At 40.1% G+C, this 24898-nt stretch overlaps 1 protein-coding gene across 5 annotated transcripts in view; it reads left to right on the plus strand.

Moving 5' to 3' along the window:
- Nucleotides 1-20311, plus strand: part of SPHKAP (SPHK1 interactor, AKAP domain containing) — a 95911-nt gene extending 75600 nt beyond the window's left edge. For 4 of the 5 annotated variants that reach the window (XM_027650583.1, XM_027650585.1, XM_027650584.1 and 1 more), the window contains exons 5-12: nucleotides 433-567; nucleotides 4119-4374; nucleotides 4650-8385; nucleotides 11207-11386; nucleotides 13217-13303; nucleotides 15267-15319; nucleotides 15404-15588; nucleotides 18128-20311. In XM_027650583.1, coding sequence (XP_027506384.1) covers nucleotides 433-567; nucleotides 4119-4374; nucleotides 4650-8385; nucleotides 11207-11386; nucleotides 13217-13303; nucleotides 15267-15319; nucleotides 15404-15588; nucleotides 18128-18271 — 4776 coding nt within the window. In that variant the 3' untranslated portion in view covers nucleotides 18272-20311. The remainder of the gene's footprint in view (nucleotides 1-432; nucleotides 568-4118; nucleotides 4375-4649; nucleotides 8386-11206; nucleotides 11387-13216; nucleotides 13304-15266; nucleotides 15320-15403; nucleotides 15589-18127) is intronic. The other variant, XM_027650586.1, reaches the window with a different exon arrangement.
- Nucleotides 20312-24898: the final 4587 nt, after the last annotated feature.

Consider the following 24898-nt stretch of genomic DNA (forward strand, 5'->3'; position numbering starts at 1 on the left):
TTGCTAGTCAGAAGCCTGGAGGAAAACAGGAAAATCTGCCCTGTTTTCATTAACACACCTAACAAAGCTTTTCTGTTTCAGACCATAACAGAGACAGAGACAGTGTTTCAGTCTCTCAGGAACTCACTTGTAATAGGAAGCATTTACATTCACAAATCCAGTCAAGCCATTTATCACGTGACAATGTCAGGGATGGCAGATTGTCCTGCTGGACACTTGTGCAGAAGTTTATAATGTCTGGTCTGGTGTCTCAAAAGAAAGAATGTGCATTTTAATGCTGCCAGTTCTATTCTTAATCTAGTTGAAGTATTACTTTCAAGTAAGCTTTCTAAAGGGATACATATAAGTGGTGTTTCATTTTAATATTTCTGAATATAACTGTGCAACTCAGATTTCATTACCTGAGAGTAAAATCTATCTTTCATACTACAGAAGTTGATCAGCGTCTCACCAAACCTCCCTAAACTCATCAGTTCGATGAACGTACAGCCACCAAAGGAAAATGAAATAGTCCTGCTCAGTGGATTAGCATCAGGAAACCTTCAGGCCGATTATGAGGTTCCCCAGGTAGGAATCAAACTCATCTTTAAGATCACATCACACCTGTGAAGGATGGAATTTGGAATACGGGAAAAATTAACCCGAAAGCAAAGACCTCACATCAGTTTGAGATGAGTGGAGTTTGCAAACATAAAAAACCACCAGACTTGTGTTAGACAGATTTAAGCCTGTGGTGGGCGGGGACACACACACACCATTTACACAGATAGGCGAGAGATCCTGCTGTTCCCTCTATATCCTGAGGGTGTCTGGGTTGCGGCTGATAATGGTTTGAGCCACATTAGCAGTTGATCCTTCAGGGAAGGCAGGCATTGGTGGCAGAGATGAGATTCATATGGTCAGATTTCAAGAGTAGCAGGAATCAGAAGGGCAGCACAGAGGGGAAAGGAAAGATGTTAACACTTCTTGTGTGCACCAGTGCTAGGCCAGGGCACAGCTGCTACGGACTCCCTTTCAAGTGAAGTCTTGCCACTTCCCACTTTTGTTCCCAATGCATCTTCTCCCACAGGTGCACCTTGGAAAAGGGCTGATGATAGGACTTGAAGATCCTAGAGGCTACTGTAAGCCTGAATGTGATCAATGTGAAAATACCAAGTGACGTTAACCGTATCAGAGATGACACCTCATTTAGCTTCTGTCAACTTAAAAAGTAATTAATGCATTAATTAAAATTTAACATTTAAAGGAGCTAGAGGCGAGGTTCTCATGCTAACTCCTTCACTCCCATTATTGCCAATTAAACATTCCCTATCTGTGATCTGAAAGGCAAGAATTCCTCTTAGTGGCACCACATAGAGAAAGGAAGCAAATGATAACATTGGTTTAAAGACATTTTAATACACAAGTTCCAGAAGCTTAACTCCTTATTGTAATAAGAACTATTTTCTTCCTTTCCATTTTTGTCATCTTTTACACCTGTTCATGTATGTGTAAAGAAATAGAGTGAAAAATATGTCAGTATTTTTGGGCCTAATTCTGATCTAATTGGGTCATTCATGAAATGGAAACAACTTTATAGACTAGAATCATAGAATGGTTTGGGTTGGAAGGGACTTTAAAGATCATCTCGTTCCAAACCCCCTGCCATGGGCAGGGACTCCTTCCACTAGACCAGGTTGCTCAGAGCCCCATTCAGCCTGGTCTTGAACAATTCCAGGTATGGGACATTTATGATTTCTCTGGGCAATCTGTTCAAGTGTCTCACTACCCTCACTATAAAGAATTTTTCCTAATATCTAATCTAAACCTATTCTCTTCAGTTTGAAGCCATTCCCCTTTGTCCTGTCACTACATGCTCCTGTAAATAGTCCCTCTCCATCTTTCTTGTAGGCTCCCTTCAGGTACTGGAAGTCCTGAATCATGTCACCCTAAAGCCTTCTGTTTTCCAGGCTGAACAAGCCCAACTCTCTCAGCCTTTCCTCATAGGAGAGGTGCTTCATCCCTCTAATCATCTTGGTGGCCTCCTCTGGACTTGATCCAACAGGTCAATGTGCTTCCTGTGCTGGCAGCTCCAGAGTTGGACACAGTACTACAGGTGGGATCTCACCAGAGTGGAGTAGAGCAGCAGAATCACCTCAGTAGAGGGGCATAATCACCTCTCAAATTCATTAAAACTGCAGAATTATCCTGGAGTACAAAACTGTCCCAGCAAACTTACAAAAAAAAAAAAAAAAACCAAACAGATATTGCCAGGTTTGTCTGCTGCAGAAAAAAAGAAGCAGAAAACTTCTTTTCACTGAAATTAACTTGTGTACAGAAGTCTTCCTGAAGCAGACCCTGTAACAGCTATATTGCAAAGATCATTGAATTTTATGTTATACCAATAAGCTGATAATTAAAGAGAGAAATTACCTAGTTATTGAGCTTTCTTGCCATTTGTGACTAATGGCTGAATTTAGAAAGGTTTAAAAACTATGAGCACAAGGTTGTGGTGGGAGCACTGGAGCTCCCAACCCCACAGCGCAGGGGCAAGCTACTGCAATATGCACAAGGGTGTTTTGAGGCTCAAACAAGGTAACTCAAGCACCCAAGTCATCCCCATCTCCAAATCCAGTGCGACTGGCAGCCCTCTCATAGAAGGAACTAACCTAAATTTTTGTCTTGTAAGACAAGTAAAGCTTTGCATTGAGACTGGATGAGATTTATTGGCCAGATATGCCATCATCACACTTTGGCTTTCAGAGAATTTCACTTGTAAGGTGACTGGCAGAGTTTTCCTGCAAGGATTTTTATGCTGCTCACCCCTCAGCCCTTTTCACAAGTACAACCCTGCAAACTGTGGCCTGGAGAAACAGCAGGGGAATGTTTGATCTAAGGCTGCATCTGTTTTTTATTACATTTTTCACTGTACAGTATGGTCACGTCTGATTCAGCAACTGTTTCGTAGCAGCTATCTAATCTGTCTTTTCTGTTTTAACACACTAATTTATCTGGTTTTCTGTTCAGACACATTTTTTAGGTGGAAAGGAAGAGCAGGCTAATAAACATGCTAGTCCAGCATAGCACTCATTCTACTGTCTTTATTACTAGATATCTGATTGCATTCACACTCAAAGACAAAAGGTCCAGAATGAGGTTACATTATGGTAGATACTGTGCAAATGCCCAGTGGGTCCAAGGCATCTTTTGCCCGGCTTAAAATTCACTGCCTCAATCCAAAGTTGGTTCCACCCAAGCTGGTTCCTTCCTGGGGGCCTGGAGTTAAAAGCACAGGATCACAGGCTGCAAAAGCTTGGCTTTGCTTCAGAGTACATCCATACAACAGGCGTGGTCCCATGCAGAGATATCGACTTAGCTCTGTTGTTGTATAAATGTCCAACAGTTTTTAATATCAATAAAAGGAGGATAACAAGAATTCCTTTCTCTCCGTTTCTGTCCAACTGTCAACTTAATTGTACAGCTTCTCTGGGTAAGACAGTTTTATATAAAGGCTCATCACATTGTGCACTGGAGCCCTGTTTCCAGTGGGAGGTGATATAGGCCTGAAATAATGGGGCTTTGGACAAAGAAGAAACGAGAGGAAGAGCAGCAAAGAAACAAAATAAAACACTATTTTAAACCAGTCTGTAGGAACACTAAAGGTGACCTGTTCTTAATCTCGTCAGCCAGCATTTACAGGGCTGCCTTCAAACAAGCATGGCAAGGGAAATTATCCTGAAAGGGAATTCATGCCCACAAACAATCCCTTCAAGAGACAGGTAATGCCGGGTGGTGCGAGGCCATTAATAACAGCATGTCAGATGGCTAACTGCAAATAAGTCTCTGTCATTAAAACAAGTTGATTGAAAACAAACAACTTGGCAATTTCAACAAAATTGCCAAGTATCCCCTGTGATACAGCTGGGTTCTCTACTAAAGCACTTATATAACAAAAGCTGTCAGTCCATGAAGTCTTATTTTGGCATATAGGTAACTGCACACTGTGTTACTAACATTTAAATGACAAATCATATTGCATCTTTGCAACAGAACATTCTCGACATATTTATAGAGAGGGAAGCTTAAAATAAGTTTTATTTTTTAATTAGATAACTATCTGAGATTCTTTTCCCCTCTAGTGTCCTTGGCTGGCAGATGTCTGCTTGGTTCAGTGTGCGAGGGGGGACAGGAGAAACAGTCCAAGCTGCATCATTTTTGAAATAAACAAGTTTCTGATTGGACTTGAGCTCGTTCAGGAGAGGCACCTGCAGATAGAAACTCGTGTCTTAAAGCCAGAGGATGACACAAACTGCTCCGTGTCCTCAATAGAAGAAGATTTCCTCACGGCATCTGAGCACCTCGAGGATGACAACGAGGCTGATGAATGCAAAGCGGGTAAAAGCAATGAGACTGAGCATAATTCTGCTATTGTTGGTACTGCAAAACTGCTATGGCAATGCTCACAGAAATTGCACTTGATTTTGAATCGTGCATATATAATTTAGAAAATGGACAGCCATTCATATTTTTAAATTGCTGTTCAGAGACAAGGATACATGGCTGTGCAGTACTTTTGCAGAGCAGTGATGTGGTACACAGTTGTGCAACTGTTTTCTTTTTAAAGCCACAGGGTACTCTGCAAAAACCTAATTATTTATTTTTCTTAATAGGTCATGAAAAATTAAATGTTTCAGAAGCATCTTCAGATGTCAAAAAAAATAAAGGAAAGGGATTTGAAAATATTCACTACAGAAAAGCCAGGTTGCCATTCATTCTTGAAGGAAACTGCATTAATAAAGATAACGGAGCTACTCAAGTCTCTGAAGCTGTGAGTGTTGTGGCTGAAAATGGCCTCTTACAACCTGAACATAAGTCAGACCAGGAAATTAGGCAGAAGGAATTAGCTGAAAAAGCTACTTCATCATTTAGTGCTACTAATTTGACTAGTGAGGTTGAAAATTCCTGCCCAGCGCTCATGTTAGAAGATGTATCTTTAACCAAAATGGCTAAAGAGGAGCTGGAGCCTCTGTGTGACCCAACAACAAAACACAACAGTAAGACAGATGGGGAAGACTGTGTAGGTATCAGGAAAACTGATCCTCCCTCACAAAACGAGCAGGGGACCACAGGTCAGTATGCCACAAATTTGGCAGAATCTGTTCTGCAGGATGCATTCATTAGACTGTCACAGTCTCGACCCAGTTTCAGTGAGGAGGCTGCAGTCAGCATCTCTGTGGGAAGCTCCGGTAAGTCAGAAGATGTAGCTGCTTCCCGATCATGGAATGAACTTCCAAAGATTGTCATAGTGCAAAGTCCAGACAGTTCTGAGAACATACCTGACTGGTCAGGGTCTGCCTTCCCCAACCTGTGCCACTGGACCGAGTCAGAAAGCTCTGCTGAAGTTTCAGATTACTTTGAGGAAGAACATTCAAACGGACATGACCAAAGTGCACTGGAAGTGGCTCTGGCTTGTGCAGCCACTGTCATTGGAACCATTTCCAGTCCCCAGGCTGCAGAAAAATTCAGACGGGACCAAGAAGTCACAGGCTCCCAAAGCAGAGTGGTTGTAGATGAAGAGGTGCACACAGCACCTTCACAGCCCCTTGATGACTCTGCTGGCATAGAATATTCCTTTCCATCTGCACTGTGTGGCATGACTCAAGTAGCAAGTGCTGTGGCCATCTGTGGTCTGGGGGAAACGAAGGAGGAGAAGTACCCTACAACTTCAAGTGGACTTCTGTCTGCTGCTCAGGCTTCTGCAGCCATTACTCTGCACTGTAGCATAGCTATAGGAAGCAGCATGGAAAAGCTAAACGAGAGCATTGCAGAGGCACTTCTCAAAGAGGCATCCGTAATTTTGACAAAACCCAACACATACAAAAATGTAGGGCATTTTATGGAATCCATAAATGGGAAAATTATTGAAACAGCAGCAAGGCCACGTATTCCACATGCTGATGAAGTAATCAGGGATGAACTTGCGCAAAACTTATCCAATATTATCCTACGACATTCTATGGAAGAGGTTAGGAAGAAGAGACAGCTACACCCCCACTCAGAAAATGGCTCAAGTACACAAGACATTTTCACAGAGACTGCAAACGAGTTGCTTTTTAATATAATATATTTCACTTGCAAGAAGATGAACGACATAAGGCAAGTTGAAGAATGTTCTCCTCTCTTTTCTGAGGGCAGAAAAGCAGAGAAAGTAACAAGAGCAGAAGGATGGTCAACACCAGCAACAGCATGTGAAACTTCTCACAGCCCCCTTGATCACTCTGCTGCTAAGCCATTTGGTACATCCTACAGTACCAGTACTAGCAAAGATCTTGGAAATGTCACAACCACTTGGAAAAGTAATATGAAAGATGTAAATAGCAATGAAGGTGCCACACTGAACTCAGAACCAAGTGGAGATACAGAGCATAACACACTTGGTGGAAAAACATCTCCCAAGAAGAGATACCTGAAAAGAACCGCACGAGACTGTTACAAATCCCCAAATCAGAGCAACAATCAGCATCAAAAGAAAGATTACAGATCATTTTCGAACAGAGAAAATACCTTTGCAAACAATGAATGCAGACATGGTGTTCAAGAACAGCTGTCTTCCAGTGCCACCACAACTGCAGAAAACCAAGCCAAGCATAAGTGTGATTCTGTGCTAAATAATGATGTTCAACTTAGCTTGTCTTTATTAGGAAACCATGTCTTGCTTCCTTCTCAGCCTGTGCTACAGGTGAAAAATTCAAGAGACAAATATTGTATAACAGATTTTGCAGAAGAATTGGCAGAAACTGTTGTCTCTATGGCAACAGAAATAGCTGCCATTTGTCTAGAAAATTCAAATGGAAAACAACCCTGGTTCTGTGCATGGAAGAGAGGCAATGAATATCTAGTGACCCAGAGTTTATCATGCAGAACCATGAAAAGGAAAAAGGAAACCCATACTAATGGTTCAGTGGTTCGTAAGCATAGGGCACCTCGACTAAGTGAGATCAAAAGAAAAACAGATGAGCATCCAGAGCTAAAGGAAAAACTGATGAATCGGGTAGTAGATGAATCTATAAACCTTGAGGACACACCTGATTCAGTCAATATCTTTGCAAATGAAGTGGCTGCCAAGATCATGAACCTCACCGAACTCTCAATGGTTGACAGCATCTGGCAAGGTCCAAACCACCCCAGGAACAGACTGCACTGTGAAAGATGGAGTCGAGCCAAGGCCTCAAGCTGTGAGAGCATTCCCGAGGAGGACTCGGATTCCAAAGCCTCTTTCAATACCCTAGGCCTAATGAACAGCTTTGGTCAGTCTATGAGCCAGACAAGTTCTGTCTCAAAGCAGTCTAGTTGTGAAAGCATTACAGATGAATTTTCAAGATTTATGGTGAACCAGATGGAAAATGAAGGAAGAGGTTTTGATTTGCTACTGGATTACTATGCAGGAAAAAATGCAAACAATATCTTAACTTCTGCTTTGCAACAGGTAGCCAAGAAAAATGGCCATCTTAATGTAAGACCAAGTTGCCCATCCAAACAGTCCAGCACAGAAAGTATAACAGAAGAATTTTATAGATATATGCTAAGAGAAATCGAAAGGGAAAACAAAGATAACCTGTATTCCCCTCGGAATTCAAAGGACTGGTGTGACAGTTTGCTACCACCGTCTCTACGGTCACCTTTTTGCTTTAGGCAGTCATCAATGCCTGACAGCAGATCATCAGGCTCCAGGCTTACAGTTAATGTCCCAGTTAAGGCAAATTCCTTAGATGGATTTGCCCACCATCGCCAAGATTCCTTAAGTGTGCAGCCAGCCAGTACCGTGGCTTCTTCAGGTCTTTGCAAGTCTGACTCGTGCCTGTACCAAAGATGCAAGACTGACCAGATAACAGATATGTTGATTCATGAGACATGGGCGAGTTCTATTGAATCTCTGATGCGGAAGAACAAAATCATAGCAGATGAGGCAGAGGCTGCAGAGGCAGAGCAGTTTTACAGCGATTCCCCACCGCATGTGGAACAATATGCAAAAAGACTGGCTGCAAATATTGTTGAAAGTGGTAAAAGTTTAATTGTTGTCCAGCAGGATTCCTGTGACTATACAAGCCAACACGTGCTGGAAAGCAAACATCCCCAAAGCACAGCTCAGATACAATCGAAACCCAAAACGGAAGAAGTAAATTTGGATGAGAAAAAAGAGCACTTGAAGAGCCCTGGGAGCCTCCCTGCAGGTCAGCACAGGGAAGTGCCTTTAATTCAGATAGAAAGTGATCAACGAGATGAGCCACATAAAGACTCAGAGTCCTTAACTTCATGTGGCCCTTCTGGAAAGGAGCATCAAAGCAAAGAAAAGCCTCCAGAAGCTTTGGATGGAAAACTCACTATTTCCAGTTCCCCAGCAAATAGGTAAGGGACCAAACAGCAAATCAGCATATTGCTTTGGTGTTTTATTTTCCCAGTAAAAGTTATTTTGATAAAGGAAGAAGAATATAACTTCTAAAGAAACAAACAAGTTAAGTTGTGACTACAGGTTTCTGATGACATAAAATCAGCCAATCAAGTATCACAGTGCTGATTTCTGGAGCAAACTTAAAGATGACATTATGGTTCTAACATTCAAACTTACAGACAACTAAGTTTTCTCTCTACAGATATTTAAGTCTCCCATAGTCAAGACAGGAAAAATAGACAAAACTTAAACTTTCATGTAGTGCTGGCTGATATCTCAATTCAAAAAAATAAATAAATAAAAATCAGTGTTAGTGTATAACAGAAGATAGCAGAATGTGTAGTTCTCTGCTATGCTTGTTTGTGTAACTAATGCTTTGTGTACCTGGAAACAAGACCAGACTTCTGAGGCCTTGAAGTTCAAATTTGTGTTTGAAGTCTGGAGCTACAAGTAAGAAAAATTCTTTAGTGAAGGAAATAAAATATTGAAAGTACCCCTCACCTCCTTCAGTTCAAGACTTCTCTGGTAGAATTTAAATAGAGAAAAGAATAACATTTCATTTTATTTTAATGCCATTTCATGGAGTTTACACCATACCTTGCCGCCCTCTCCTTGCAGCTGTACTCCTTGTCTTAAGAAATCTGTAGCTTGCTTTGCTGTGAGCCCAGTATGAGAGTGCAGTGCAAATGCAGAGGATTGCTGTGAGTGCTATGAGGCCAAGAGCAATGCTCTTTCCCAAGGCGTTGCCTACTTTTAACTATACTTTTTCATTGTATCCGTTACTGTAATGGTATCTAAACTGCCAGTGTCTTGGAGCACTGCAGCACCCCATTATCTCAGAGTGGTAGAAAGAGCGCAGGTGCTAGTGTTAGAAACCATTGTAGCTCATTTTATTCTAGGCAGTTCTCTGTTTTGGCATTTGACAGAGCTCTGCTTGAAGTGAGAAAGCAGAAGTACTTGCTTTTCTTGAAGTGGGAAAGTACATGGATTATATCTACTTTCCTGTGTATGTTAACAATTATGATAATTATCATAGTGTCACTAGTCTTTCATACTGGTTCTCCCCCACTAACCTTCCTCTTCCTTAAGATGCAACCTGCTTTAGTAAGATACATTTCGAAATCCATCTATTTGGAATCTTGACTGTGAAAATGAAGTTATTTTTGCAGTTTATGACCCCTTTCATAACAACTTTTCTTCTGCCTTTGATGCAGAGTTCCCAAAGTGCCTATGGGATGTTTAAAGCAATAGGTTTGGTAGGGCTGAATTAGTAACTAGAGGCTACACTGCAAGAGCATTTTGGCTCAGCAATGCAGTGCAGTTCTGAATCAACTTATCCCTGTTTCCATACATCAGCTTTCTTTGCAGCATGCAATGCAGATTTTTTTTTTAAAGGAATCTCAAATAGAAGCTGCCCAAGTGTGTTCCAGATGTACTCGTACCCCTACTGGGAAGGCAAAGCTTCCTGTGGTTCTTCACACAGATTTGAACCATTTGTGGCATAGCTGGCTGGACCAAGTCTATGTAGGCTGAAGTGAAAACCTAAAAATATATAATGTAGCTATAAAAGCATCAGCAGCAATTGCTTTGATCCACTCCTACTGCATTAAACTACTTGCTAGTTCAGATACAGGCACAGCAGAAGACTCCAGGCAAAATATCAAGCAGACATACAGTCAATTAGGAATAAAAAAAAAAAAAAAAAAAAAAATGAAGCTGTGCAGGCCTAGGGAAGAGGTCTTCAGCAACGAAAAAGAGCTGTTTCTGGTATGTAGGCAGTGCAACAGACCCAGTCCTGTCACACAGAAACTGTTCCAAGTGACTGTTCACAAGTGGGGAACTGTCAGTTCAAAGCATCGCTCGTCTGAGATGCAATTGCGTAATGAATCAAACAAAACCCAAAATGCCAAGAAACATCACCCACAGAAATCTCTTGTGTTTTGGACCAGGTATCAGGAGCTACCTGCCCTGTATTAAAAATCTGAGTAACACCACTACCCTGCAACCTGGCTGCTCAGAGCCCACGTGTTGGTGCAGATGCTGAGCTCTGCCCCTGAGGGGTCAGGGATGACAGGCACAGTTACTTGGCAGATGCTCCCTGCCTGCTAGAGCAGAGCCCTTGGGCAAACAGCTCCCATTCTCCCTGCACAGGCTGCCTCTCTCTCTGTCATCCAGCATTAATGCAACAACTTCTGAGAGTGAGAGCTTGGCAAAAGGAGACATCCACAATGATATTGTCTCAGTATATTCTTGGTCAAGGTGATGACTCGGGAGCAGTAGCGTTTCTGGTGCAATCTTTTGCTCTAACTAAAGACCAGTGCCTCAGTCATAACTTAGAAACAGGTCTGAAAGCAAGAACTTTTCTAGAGAGATCCTGCAGAGAGCTGGTAGTTCACATTCTGCACTAACATACATCATATATTTCAACCACTGATTGACTGAAGTGCATTAAGCAACAGACCCTTACAATGATCAGTTCTTTTCATACATGTAAAATCATTTTTTACAAGTTAAACAATTTCTATGCATATTTCAGTATAATATTTACTTTGGTTTGTGTTTGTTTGTAGCAGTCATAAGAAAATCCTTCTTTAAGAGCATCTCAGACCACATATTCTGTTGGACTGTATGGATAAATTATAAGCCTGTCCAGTCTTTTGCATCTATATAATTCTGCAGCTTGGTTGACTTTAATGAGCAGCATTGCCTGAAGGTTGGTGTCACCAGTTTGTTTGCCTGTATTATAATATCAGCATGCCTTCCTTATCACCCTGCCAGCAACAGCCCTCAGAGCAGATCAGATGCTGAAATCGTAGGAGAGACAAAAGCAGCTGAAGAATTCCCAAACCATCTCAGCAGCAGTGAAGAAAGCACTGGCAGCTGGTCCCAGCTAGCTAATGATGAGGACAATCCTGACGACACAAGTAGCTACTTGCAACTCAGCGAGCGATCCATGAGGTACCCGTGTTGTCTGTTCTCACCGTACAATATGGTCTATCAACCAAGCCAGTCATTTCCCTGCCATGCATCAGGAACGAGAGGCAGCTCGAGATTTACTCAGAATACCGTAAAGAAAGTCTAATGGTAGACTTTATCTCTTTATTTTTTAATAAGGGGGAAAAAATTATCTGCATTCTGGTTCTCAGCTAGGTCTTTTTACTACAGCTAGATTCAGGCAAAGGAAAAACTTCCTGGCACCATTGAAGTGCCTCAGTTCTATGGTGAAAAGGCCACCAGACAAGCTAATTGCTACAGTCTTTTGATTTATTTGCTACTCTTTACACAATGTTTGTTTTGGCGTCTCCTTAGATTTCTATTCCTGCCAGAAGAGCAGAGATTGAGCCTGATCTGCTTAGACTGGGACAGGGATGCAGATTAACAGAGGATGACCAGTGTTCCCCTGAGTAGACATAAATTCCAGAGCTCCCATAGCAATGTGCTGCTTTTTGTACCTATTCAAGTCAGGACATGTGTTTTAAAATGTTATCTAGTCCTTGGAGTTTATATAAAGTGATGGTAGTTTGACTTCAGCCCTTTCACAACATGAAATTGAGCAAAGTTGTTTCTTCATATGCTCTTAGACTAGGTTTTAAAATATTGTCAAGTAATTACATCTTTCTCTTGAGTATCAATATGACAAGGAGGGAAGACATTATGGTAATGAAGCAGGGAAAAGAAAGAGTCTCTGTCAGAAAGCACTGTTGGCCACCTAAAAAGAACTGAACAGAACATATCTGTCACCACAGTTGAACATTCATCCTGTTATTATTGTATCAACCTTTAACAAAGTCCTCAGTCTGAGAGAGCTGAAGGACTGTGCCTTTCAGTTCTGCATTGAAACAGAAATTGCTACAGCATGTCTGAATGCATGGCATGCTGGCACAGACTGAGAACAGCATGATGGGAAAAAGAACCGTCTAATCAATCCTTCTAATGTAAGGAAAAATAATATTAGTTGCTCTTCCAGTAAAAATTATATGGTTCAACATGACTTGCCACACAGAATTTGTTCCTGGTAATTGACTTGCAGGCAGCAAATTCACAACCTGCTCATGACACTATTACAATATGTGCATAAACATTTACTGTCCCACTTATAATGATGTTATAAAGTGAACTAATACTATTGTACTACTTAATCCTTGTGAAGAAGCCAAAGAAAATACTTCTATGTATTTTTGGTTCCAATGAGCACTGGCTTTAATTAAAATCTCAGTCTTTCAGAGTAGTTAGAAACACGAGGGGGCATCAGATCCCCAGTAGTATTTGGGGTATGATGTAATACACTGAAACCACTGCTGGTTACAGGCATGGAGTCACCCAACAGGTAAGTAGTATGATGGGCAACCTATGTCTTGCTATAACTCCCCACATTCACAGATATCTGAATCTCTGCAGGTTTCTTCCAGGGCATCTCTGTACCTGCTAAACCTTTTCAAGGACTCAAGCAGACTGGTTTTTCATTTGAGGCCAAATGATCATTGCGTAAGGCGTGCACAAGAAGAGAGTCCACATCTTTTTATCCTCCAGCTTACAGCATCACTTGATGCATTGATGCATTTCATACATGCTCCATCTAGAACTATTTTAATAAAAGCCTCATTACTTTGAGCAGACTAGTGTGCTTCATTCTGGGAACCACTTGCTGAGCACAACTGCTTTTGTGGAACTCTACATAACAGGAGGCAGCCTCCTCACTTTGCTTTGTACGTAAATAAATTTTTAAAAGATGTATGGAGACATGTTCAGCACAGCTTGGCACTAATATTTAAACTTTTGCTTTGTCAGCAATGGCAACAGCAGTACAACTAGCAGTCTTGGCATTATGGACCTGGAAATTTATCAGGAGAACGTGCCATCTTCTCCTATGATTAAGTAAGTAGTCACTGAAGCGAGACTTGATGTTTAGTCCAATTTTAACTGCAAATTGTTTACACCACCTAAAATGTGCCAAGCCCTGCTTTGCACCTGCTGCTGTGCCTGCTCATAGTTTCAGTAAAAAGCACATGCAGGTGTCTGTGGAGAGTGAAAGCACTAGATAGTGAAAGATTACAGGAAAACCCACTCAGGTGGATCTCCCAGGAGAATACTGGTCCATCAACCACTCTGTCTAAAAGACAGTTTTCTGCTGTATCAGTTTCCTGTTGTGTGAAATTTCTTCTCTGAATAACTTCAAACATTACCAAAACTCTCCTGTTACAGCAAGTAAGGTCAAGCAACTAAGGATCAATTAAAGACAAAGAAAAAATATAATTGCATTATTTCCAATAATAATAATTTGGCCCACAGTACATCCTACCTATTGTTTCCAGGCACGTTTCTACTGAACTTGGAGTTAAATTATCAAGGGATGTGCCAGTACCTACCTAAAGATCCTGGTACAACCTGCCAGCTGGTGACTGTCATGATGCAGCCAGGGCACAGCCACTGAGGAATTGTTTAGACTGGACATCACACATAGAGCATGGGAACTTTGTCAAGGCAGTGACATCAGAAAATTGTCACAGCTCATTACCAGACTATGCTAAAACTGCCCTGCTTTCAAGAGGCTCTTTTTTTGTAAGAAATCAGGGCATTCACATCTCTGTAGAGTCCATGCGTTCTCTTTCAGCTGCTGATTCTGTGACTAATGTTAAAACATTCCCATCTTCACATCAGCAGTGGTACCTCCTACACATGTTCCTAAACATGTCCCTTCTCCCTTATATTTACAAAGACCCCAGGGATAAATTTCTAACTCTCCTTGTTAGCTTCCAGGGGCCATTCAGGTCTTAGCCAATAGGCATGAGAAGTTTCTACTACCACAAATCACAGTCAAAGCAGAGAATACATTTGCTGTTCAAAAGAAAAACTGGGAAAAAATCTGATGATAAGGAAGTTACTAAGCACCTATGATTCTAAGATAAACCATAGGTTGCATGCTGCCATTTTATTCTTTCACATCTTGCAGTAACCACTACACAAGCATATATAATCTTGATTCTTTGAAGCCCTGGGGGATATTCCCAGGGGGATATAACCCTGGGAATGAGGGTGGTAGCGTCCTCCCATGCTACAAACAAAACCTTACACTTGCAGCATTCCCCCTGATTGAGAGCAAAATGGGACAGTCTGGAAACGTGTGCTTAAAGTGCAATCCCTCCAGGAGCGATGAAACAAATGGAATAGCTGTGACATCAGTAGTGAATTTGCAGTCTCCTGACACATGTACAAGAGTATGGATACTGTGCTTAGAGATGGAAGATAAAGCAGTGACCACTTGGCTGTAGTTTAAGAAAATGGTACATAAGAAATTCTGTATCTTTGGAAAATTTTGCAAGGTGTAAACAGAATTTGTTTATCCAAACAGCTAATACATTTAAAACCAGCAGTAGTAGGAGTCTTTAATAGCCATGATTGTATTTAACTATGAAAGATAAAATTAGAAAGCAAGACTGGAAAAGATTCAGCCAAAGAGCACAGCACTGCAAAATGCAGACATTGGAAGTTCGGCATTTCCAGTCAGGTTATGAGACTTGCTGTGTGTTACCATAATGTCATTTGCTTGTCATTATGTAAACTGTAAAGATACATAGAGCCTGGTGAAACGTAACACATGACACAAACAATACAAGTACTTCATCCTACTACAGGAATAATGCTGCAATTCCCATAGCTTTTCCTGATTTACAGATTAAATAAATGAAATTTAGTTGGCATTTTATTATTTCATCCTATGTAACTTTTTTCTTGCAGTTTTCTAGGTCTTACATTGAGGGAGAAGTTTATTCATCATGAAGCAATGTTGTAGACTGTTCCTAAGTGTGACTAATAAGCTTTGTTGTTGTTTGTTTCTAAGTGAATTAGTAGAAGAAAAGGTTTTCCTTAAGGAACAGACAGAAAATACAGACGGTAAGTTAAACCATATCAATTAAAGCATACAGTTTGAAGTTAACACAAGTAATTGCACAGTAACTGTTGGGCTTATTTTTCCAGAAAGTACTTCTGAGCTTTCAGTGGGAACAGCCAACTGTCAAAAGGACCTATTGGTGATTAACTTTGATCTGGAACCAGAGTGCCCCGATGTGGAGCTGCGAGCCACCCTGCAGTGGATAGCTGCTTCTGAACTTGGAATTCCAACCATCTATTTTAAGAAATCTCAGGAAAACAGAATTGAAAAGGTAGTATTTATGGAATTAGTTAATTAATTACTGTAGCAGTTATGATTTGTTGAAGTAATTGAGCTTAAAAGAAGAGGTAAAAACATCTTCATTACAGCAAGATGGCAATACTACCGTTTATTAGAGAAAGTGATGAGAGCATAAGTGTGTCAGAATTTAAGGTACGTGAAATATTTAGTAAATTGTCCATGGCACAAGAAACGGCATCACCATGAGACCTTCTCCAAAGTCTCTGTAGCATGCTTTGATGAAGCTGCTTGCTTTTTCATATCAATGATACATTAAGCACCAATGCCCAAGGCAGAATTAACAGTCCTTTATGTGGCTACATTTGAAGGGCTTCAGATGGTTTACATGGAGTTGAAGTATGTAGCTTTAAAAATTAAAAATCACTTGTGTGTGGACATCACACTTAGAAAGTTCTGCTGATCTCACTATAACGTGAGACATTAGTTGGACGTAAGATTTTCAGTCCTTATGCTGGTTCTGTCTTGTCTCCAACACTGATTAGGGCAGCCTTAGGCAGGTCTGAACTTGTGCCTGGCTGTTCCTAAATTGCTGCAGCTGGGGATACAGGAGGGGATTGCCTGGGCCTGACAGTTCCCACTACATTTATGTGAGTCTGCCATGGGTGAATTCATTGGCTTCACAGTCACTTTGTGCCGGCAGGAAAGGATTACTCTCCCCCAAGGAACAGGCCCACTGCTCAAGTGTACAGAAGGGTCTAACTGCAACATAAAGCCAATCTATATTAGCTCAGGTTCACTGTCTGACATAACCTGCTACAGACCTGATGGAAAGTTCAGAGGATGGGCAGGAGGGACGTAACTGTGTCGGCATATCCTTATAACTACCCTTAGGGACAGTTTTAGCTCAGCAGTGACCCACTACTGTTTCCAGTGGAGCCATATTTGCAATAACACATCTGTTACATGGAAAATTAGACTGACTGATTGAAATATATTGCATCATTGTATGGAAGTTCTGAAGCACCTCCCCTGGCTTACAAGTTAAAAAGTGCTCTCTGTGCACTGCTTCTCTTGCTCAGGTGTAGCTTTGCCTCTGCCAACCACCGTTTTGAAAGCAGAAGTCTCTTTGCAGAGAGCAGCAGACAGACACAGGCTACCACAACTGAGAAACCTCATGAGGGGTTAGTCCAAGCCAGAGCACCGAGAGAGCACTGAAATCCAAAATGGCCACAAGAAATGCAGACTCTTTCTGTTCCTGAATGATTAGTTAGTGCTCCCTTATAGATACCACCGAATACCAACCATAGCATTTCAGGAAAGATCAAAAGAGACCCATTTCCAAGGTCAGCAAGAACAGCTCAAGCTTTAAGGCTTAAAAACATGTCACAGTATTCAAGTCAATTAATGAAAAAAGTATTACAAATCAGTATTTTGGTCTCTTAGGGGAAGATCATTTTGAGTAGCAGAGATATTGTTTGATTTTCTTGAGTACATCCATTTGGGAATCATAAACATAATTTAAAATGCATTCAACAGCAACAGTCCAAATTGCATCTAATTAAAGAAACAGCTGTCAGCTTTACCCATGTGCTTTGGCAAACAGTTAATTCAATTGCAAAAATACACTAGAGAATAATGGGGCACATCCTGCCTACAACAGCATTCTTGGAAATCACGTGCCTATTAAATATCATTAAAATACATATTAAAAGTTTAGGCTTCAGTATGTAAATAGCAAAGAGCTACACTAACTAGACACACACAATATTTTCTTGTGTGGTTTAAAGCTGGAAACATAGAAGGAGAAAGCTAATTAGATATTGTGAAATTCAAAGAAATAAAAAGCTTTGATTTTAATTTATGCGCTTCACAAAAAAAAAAGGGACCAGATGGATGACACTGTGAAGTCTGTTATTAAGTACAAAGTGGACAAAATTCAGGATTTTTTTACAGCTGCTTAAGAACATATATTTAACCTCTGGTTTCTCTGGAAATTAAAAAAAAAGGTCAAATATAGATATTCTCTGAGTCAACCACAACTGTGGCAAATATCTTCATGTGACAAAATTTTACACAGAATTCCCTATCACCAGTACCATGTGAATATTTAAAATACTATTGAATGTATATGGAGAAATACAGAAAATTAAATATAAATTAAAATATAGCTAATGGTAATGAAGAAAGATTTTTTTTCCTTTAAATGGATGGTCACACTTCCATTATTTTGACAGTGAGTTGTTGATAACAAGGAAAATAGTGATCCTTTATCAAACTCACTTTCCCTGGTTTTACTTTCATTGCAATAAATAAGAAATAATGGATGGAAGCAGCTAATTTAGAAAATGTCATGAGATCAAATCAGTCTTTGGGGAGTTATGGAACTTCAGAAATGAAGTTTTATAAATAGCAAGACCCTTTATGTTGCTGTGCAGTGAATGCTGTCCACTCCCTCCTAGAGCAGCGCATTTACAAAGGACTAACAGCAGATTGTGTGTATTCATTTAACAAAACCTCAGAAAATGTTAAACAAACCCTAAGTGCATTTAATTTTGGTTGTTTTTATTTAGTTTTTAGATGTTGTGCAGCTAGTTCAGCGGAAGTCCTGGAAAGTGGGGGATATCTTCCACGCCGTGGTGCAGTACTGCAAGCTCAGCGAGGAAGGCAGAGAGATGACACCAAGCCTGTTTGATTGGCTTCTAGAGCTGGGTTAAGAAAGCTCACTGGTCCAGCATTTCTGTTTTATTCCAGTTTAAACAAGCAGTGGTTTGTGTAACACTCTGATTTTTGAACATCACTGAGTAAAATGTGCAAAGATATACAAACTCTACAAAAACAGCACACGTCTGTTCCACAACTCACCAAGGAGCAAAGTGAAACCAAGGTGTTATTGTGTCTTTCTGTGTCATGAGGGACTCTTGACATTGTGCTATAGGATGTACTGTACTAGGAGGGGATGGATTTTTAGCCTTCTGAAGTAATAGACTACACAGTAAAGGCTTAATTACCTAATATGTTCAATTTTCATCAAATTGATTAAATCAATCAGCTAAAATGTACACTAACATTTAGTTTTAAAACACTGATATTTGTACAGTTTAAGTCTTAGAACCAGAGTGTGTTTCAGGATGCCTGAAGACACCCTTGTCCCTAAATAAGTAATATTTATGTTGGTTTGGGTTTTTTTAAATCCCCATAGTCTGCACTTAACACCTTTGCAGTTAGACAACAAAATAAAAAGCTGCCGAAAACACATTTTAGTTTTTTTCCATGCGATTATTTCTCTTCCATAGCTATTCCTGATTCCTGTAATCTTCCCAAAGAAATAAAATCGAGTCTCTCAGTTACTATCCTGAAAAAAAAACTCATTCCTTTTCACTGGGAAGCAGTGCAGTTCAGTATAGCTCCACCTGGTAGACTCCTGAGCAGGGAGCCAGGGCAGCAGGTGCACAGGCCCTGTCCTGCCACAGATGTGCTGCATGACCTTGGGCGACTCATTTCACCTCTGTGCCTCAGTGTCCCTACCTGGTAAAAGGGAATAATGGTAGTACAGCTGTTACCTAAAGTGCTTCTGTTTAAAGCACTATGTAACATTCTACATATCAGTTAAAAGCAGTGACAAAAGTACTATTTTAATTTTAGTGTAATCAAATATATTGTTAATGAGGTGAAGAAATGCATATCTGAAAAGAGTACCATCTCATCCTAGAAATCTTAATGTTAATTTTTGTAACTTCCAAGAAAACAAAATGTTTGTAAAAATTTCAGCAGACATGCGTGTTCATTTTGGATCTAAGTGTTTGGACTACATGTGATAGTTCACGTTACTATAACATTTATATAACTGTTTGATAAGATGTACTATGGTATCGTCTTGTTCAGATGATCTGTTGGTATCATGCACTTGATACATTCTCTCGACTCTGCCAAAGAGATTGGTTTTGAATTTAACGGTAAAAATAACTTATGACATCACAGCCCTTCTGCAGTTTGTTTCTTTGCAAATACTCATCTTTCATCCCTCCTACCCAAGCAGCATAATAGAATACCTGCCTGCTTTTCCCCAAAAAAATATTTAAGAGAAGTTTTATTTTCCATATAACAGTATATGCTTCTGTAATATTTCTTGAAAAAGAAAACCTATCCTTTTGCACTAAATATTTTTGAAAAGTTTGAAGTAGTTTTAAATAATTTATGAAAAAGAGCCATATTCTCAATTTTATCTTTAAAACCATTCCTAAACCTGCATGATTGCATCACTTCTTTGTTACAAAATACAAATTGTTGGTGAATCAAAATCTAATGCGGAGCATTAAACATGACTAATTCTCCATCTACTCTGCAGCATATACAGAACAGTGGAGGTCGTTTTACTGTCTATAAAGGTCAGTTTATTGCAAACACTGAACACAACTGTGCAGTCACTGGACCAGCTCCTAAGAATTGCTGAACATCTGTAACTCCCACTAACGTGAGTGGCAACTCTGAATGCTCAGCATTTCTGAGGCTGAAAGCTAATGAAAAGCACCAAGAATTATAAAGTGCTTTGTTTGAGTTAATAAATGGGAAAATGTATTTATTTTTAAACCAAATACAGTTAGTTGTCAGTAAAACTTTTTGCTGTGATAGAATAAATGTTTCCTTATCCTACAAAGCACAAATATCATGACAGTTGTAACAGTGTGATGCAGTTTCTCTGTACAGTAGTTCTCAATGTTGCAATTTATTCAGAAATAAATTTATGTTATAATGTGTGTCCTCTTTGCCTTCCTAGAAAGTTCATGAATGGGCTTTTGAGTTGGGTTCATGGACACATTTTTTACCTTTTAAGTAATATTTGCCTTCCATCCCTGGAGTTTCTCAAAGCTCTGCTTCTGAAGGAACGATCTGACCCATGGCCCCAACCAAAACAAATCAGAGCAAGGGCCAGGTCTTACCTCAATACAAAAGCTACATCTTTACTCAGGTTCTACAATTAATACAAGAAATAAAAGGCTAATCATAACATTCTTAGTATCACAGTAAAATAAAGAGAAATGACACGTTAACTGCTGAGAATTAAGCCCAGAATAACTCCCAGTGTACCAAATGTCTGTCAGTGCTCAGTCTAGCTGCTTTCAGTACCTGCAAAGGTGGGCAGGAGGGTGGGGAGACAGAAGCTCAGGAGTTTCCTCTACTTGTGTAAGTTTGCAGAGTATTTCCTGCCCTGTTGTCGAGATGCAAGGATATTTCTACTGCTAAACAGAAAAGGAAATCACCACTTAGCTGAGTAAATCAGAACTGAACTTGTCCACCATTAATTTTTTCAGCTTTTTTCTAAAAGTGAATGTTAAATACACATAAATGAGAACAGCATACTAAATACAATCTTAGCTAAAAATCTCTCTATTCATGAGCATGATGGAGATGTTAAGATCACGAGGGAGTGGTTGTTCACTATCCCAATAAAAACTAAGACACAGCAAACGGAATTCATATGAGCCAGATTCAAGGCAAACAAAAAGAGATGACAAGTTTTTAAATGAGAGGATGTAAGACTTGTACATGGGATCAAGTGGGAGCTGGAGAAGTACTCAAAAGAAATGTCTCAGGAGATGCCCTGGCCATCAGAAGCTACCCATGGGAGTAGCAGATGCGGCTGCAGTGCTCCCCTTCCCAAGGGTGGCTTCAGGGAAAGGTGCCCTCCACCCCAGGTTTGACTTTACCACCCACATAATGAAGAGAAGAATTTGACTGGTAGATCTGATTATTTTTCAAAAGGTAATTCTACTGTATTTGTATTAAGTATTTAAAAACTTCATTTTCAGTTTTGTTTTGCTTAGGGTTCTTTTAATGTTGAAATTAGTAGAATACCTCAGTATTCTAAAGATTTTCATAGTGTCTTCAAGAAAATTAACCATTGTTTTGTGATCTGTGATAAATATAGTCACCTGTTAAATTCAGCTTATAAATTTTCTGAAGAGGACAGTTTTACTGTTTCTCTTATCCTGTTTCAGGCAGAGTTGTTATGACAGACAAGTATGGGAATGTCACTGAGAATTCTGAAGCCTAAACTTCAAAATGCCGGGGGGGGGGGGGGGGGGGGGGGGGAAGAATACCACTCCATTGAAATAAAGAGCCCATGTGACCTACTTAAATAAAACAAATTCCAGCTGAGAAGGAAAACACATGCATACTAGCCAATTTAAGAATTTTAATTCAAGGCAGAACCATTCCTAAGCCTTTGCCAAGTGTGAGCAAACCCATAATGCCTCTATTTCAGTTGTTCAAACTCGAAATCCAGTCATTGCTAGGAACAGGCCCTCAGAAGGCAACTTGCAGCTACACAGCATTTAGCAGGACAGACAGTTAAACTAGACAGCCAGACTATCAAACTAATTAAAAGAATTTGCAGTGAAGTCAGGTCTGGCTGATGGATACTGCATCCTCCTCCCAGCTGCAGCTGAGGATTAAATAGTAAAGTGCAGCAAACTAGAAAATAGAAGCAAGCAGAATATATTTCAGATCCTTTCACTAACTACCCAGGAAATGCAAGTGTTCCCACAGAAGGAGACAAAAAAGGAAATTCTCACAAAATGCCACTTATAAAACATGAATGGGTATGACTATTATTATCCTCACCTATTCAGAAAGACAATCTCAAGAGATACAAAAAGCACACATCACAAGTTCAAGTACGCATCGTATGCTCACACAAAATCCTCATCCTTGTAAAGTGTATGTTCTGTTCTAGGACAGTTAACTGATACAAACTTCTTTCCCAGAAAAAAAAGAAATTGTATATCCAGAGAGGTATATACTGAAAGGATTTCAAAGGTCTAAAGGACAGAAACAATACAGAAAACACAATTTCCAGTGACAAGCCTTACTAAAGCACCCTTCAGAGGCCTCCTGAGGTAATCCTTTTCAATAAGGTCACAGCGAAACAGGTTTGTCAGCATTTCAGGACAACGTTGAAAGCCACATCTCACTCCAACCACACAGTGATTAAAGTAGCAGCTTAAAGAATACAAGGTATATAGAAGCCAAATGTTCTTGCAAGATTAAAAAAGTACCAGGTAACAGAGTTAGAGCATACACATCCACTATTTTGGTAGCAGGAACTGAAGTGGAATTGGAGAAAGGGATCAAGCTGCTGCCAGATACACATAATGGTTTCAGGAAGATGCATTTATGCAATGCACTCCTAATGTTATTAAATCTACATATTGGTAAACCAAGGTGCAGAGAACCTAACATCAAAGCACTCATATGATGGTACCTAGAGTACTAGAGAAGCTCTTACAAGGCACCAAGCCAGTACTCCTTTCAGCAGTGTTGTGAATCACACCAGATGTGAAAATATTTCACAACTGAGCAGGAAACCTGAGTATTTTAACCTGAAAAGCAGTTCTACACACTCAGGAATCTAAGGAGAATCGCAAACAGAGCCCAGATGGTCAATGCTTAGTGTGTGAAACCTCAACTCCAATTTCTTATAAAAATAGGACAAGAGTTCAAAACCAAGAGCTACTACTAATATTTGATTCACTAGCATAAGAGAAAAATCATAAAGAAAAATGCAACAGACAGTAAGCCAATCTGAAAGATTAAGAAAAAACCCCCATGCTTCCTAGACACAGCCCAAAGAATTTTTTTTACTTTGCAACAGTTACATAGCACATCAAATTTCAGTTTTTAACTATGTAGCAGTATTTGTATACATTACACTAATTTTCCTCCATTTTTGTCAGCTGGAAATCCCCCATATCACAAGTACAAACTGACCTAGGGACACTGGACAATTTCAAAGCAACGCAGAATGGCACTGCCCTTCCTACCCCTTTCAATTCCAAATTACTGAGATACACTTTTGATACCATAACATTTTGTAAGACAACAGAAAACACCACAAGCATTTAAGTAACATCTATATCAGCCACTTTTCCTACTGGGAAAGGTTTAATTTTAAGTTATCTGCAGCACACTGCTTGGTTCTCCCACAACACGATAGTACTTGAAATAACCAGGATATCTGCCAAGTGATGACAAGCACTTCTGTGTCTTCATTTACACACAAAGATGTTGGCAAGCACTCAGATAGTCACAACACATCAGCTCTAAAAACTTCCTATTAAATTTAACAACATTTTGAAGTCAAGTCTATAACCACCCAGAGACATAAAATATAACCAAAATGTCGCGAGGAGGGAAGAGAGGGACGCTCAATATGAGAATCAGCAAACTTCGTTTACTGATCACCGCTAACAGCTTAATATACACTTTATAATTAGCTCATACATATTGCAAAAGCTAAGCTCATTATTGGTTCTTGCTTAAATGTTGATTTCACTTTTACTCCCTTCTTTTGTTGACACAGGTGGCTCTCAGTTGCTTTTGTTTTGCTAATCACAACCTCCTGTTTACCAGCCAGCTAGCACGTACAAGGGCACTGTAGTCTTGCCATGGCCTTGCTATCTCAGATCTCCTCACGGGCCTAGACAGGCCGTGTTCTATACTCTAACAGCTCATCTATAGCTTTAGCTATATTCATATGTCCCTGTCTTGCTAGCCAACCCTCTACAACAAAATACCTCCAAGTCCATTCTCTGCTGTATGCTTCCTTTCTTCCTTTTTTCCTGCAGCCAAAACACGCCGTTTGCACAATCCTACCCCCTTTGCCTCCTCTTCCAAGTCTGCTGGAAGAGACCACTGAGTTCTGCTCCTTGACCACTCCCCTACGAAGACCACCTGCAGTTCCAGGTGCTCTGTAACGAAGTGGGAAGAGCTCTGCACAGGTGAAGCCTATAGTGGGAAGAACTGTGCACAGGTGAAGCCTATAATGAGAAGAGCTGTGCACAGGTGAAGCCTATTGCCAATTGCTGGAATGAGGTAAGCCTGGGTAAGAGCTCATTGTAAATAACTTGGTTGTAAATAACTTGCAGGAGTTTCTCATCCACTTCTCAGTTTATATCATAATCCTTCGCTTCAAAGCTTTGGTACGGAGAGTTTCTTGATGCTGAACTTAATATCTGGGCCACAATTCAAAGCTGGAGTCGCCACTGATAATAGTTTTCTTTTATCTCCGGTCAAAATGAGAGAATGAGGGCTGAGCAGAAAGGAATGGAAGGAATGGAAAGGTGTGGGCAAGTATGAGTGGGGAGTTTAACTACAGCATGCATGCAGTAAGTTGAGAGCAATGCAGCTCCCAAATGGTTGCTGGTTTTCTCCAGAAATATTAATGGGACATTGTATTGCAAGTAGCAAACTCATGTTTTAACTCAGTATTTTATTACACACACACAAAAAAATAATACAAAAGTATTCCAAGCAAGTGTATACCAACACTCCTTTCGCACCTG

This window comes from Corapipo altera, unplaced genomic scaffold (genome assembly GCF_003945725.1).
Source record: "Corapipo altera isolate COAL_440 unplaced genomic scaffold, ASM394572v1 54, whole genome shotgun sequence".
NCBI classification, from domain to species: Eukaryota; Metazoa; Chordata; class Aves; order Passeriformes; family Pipridae; genus Corapipo; species Corapipo altera.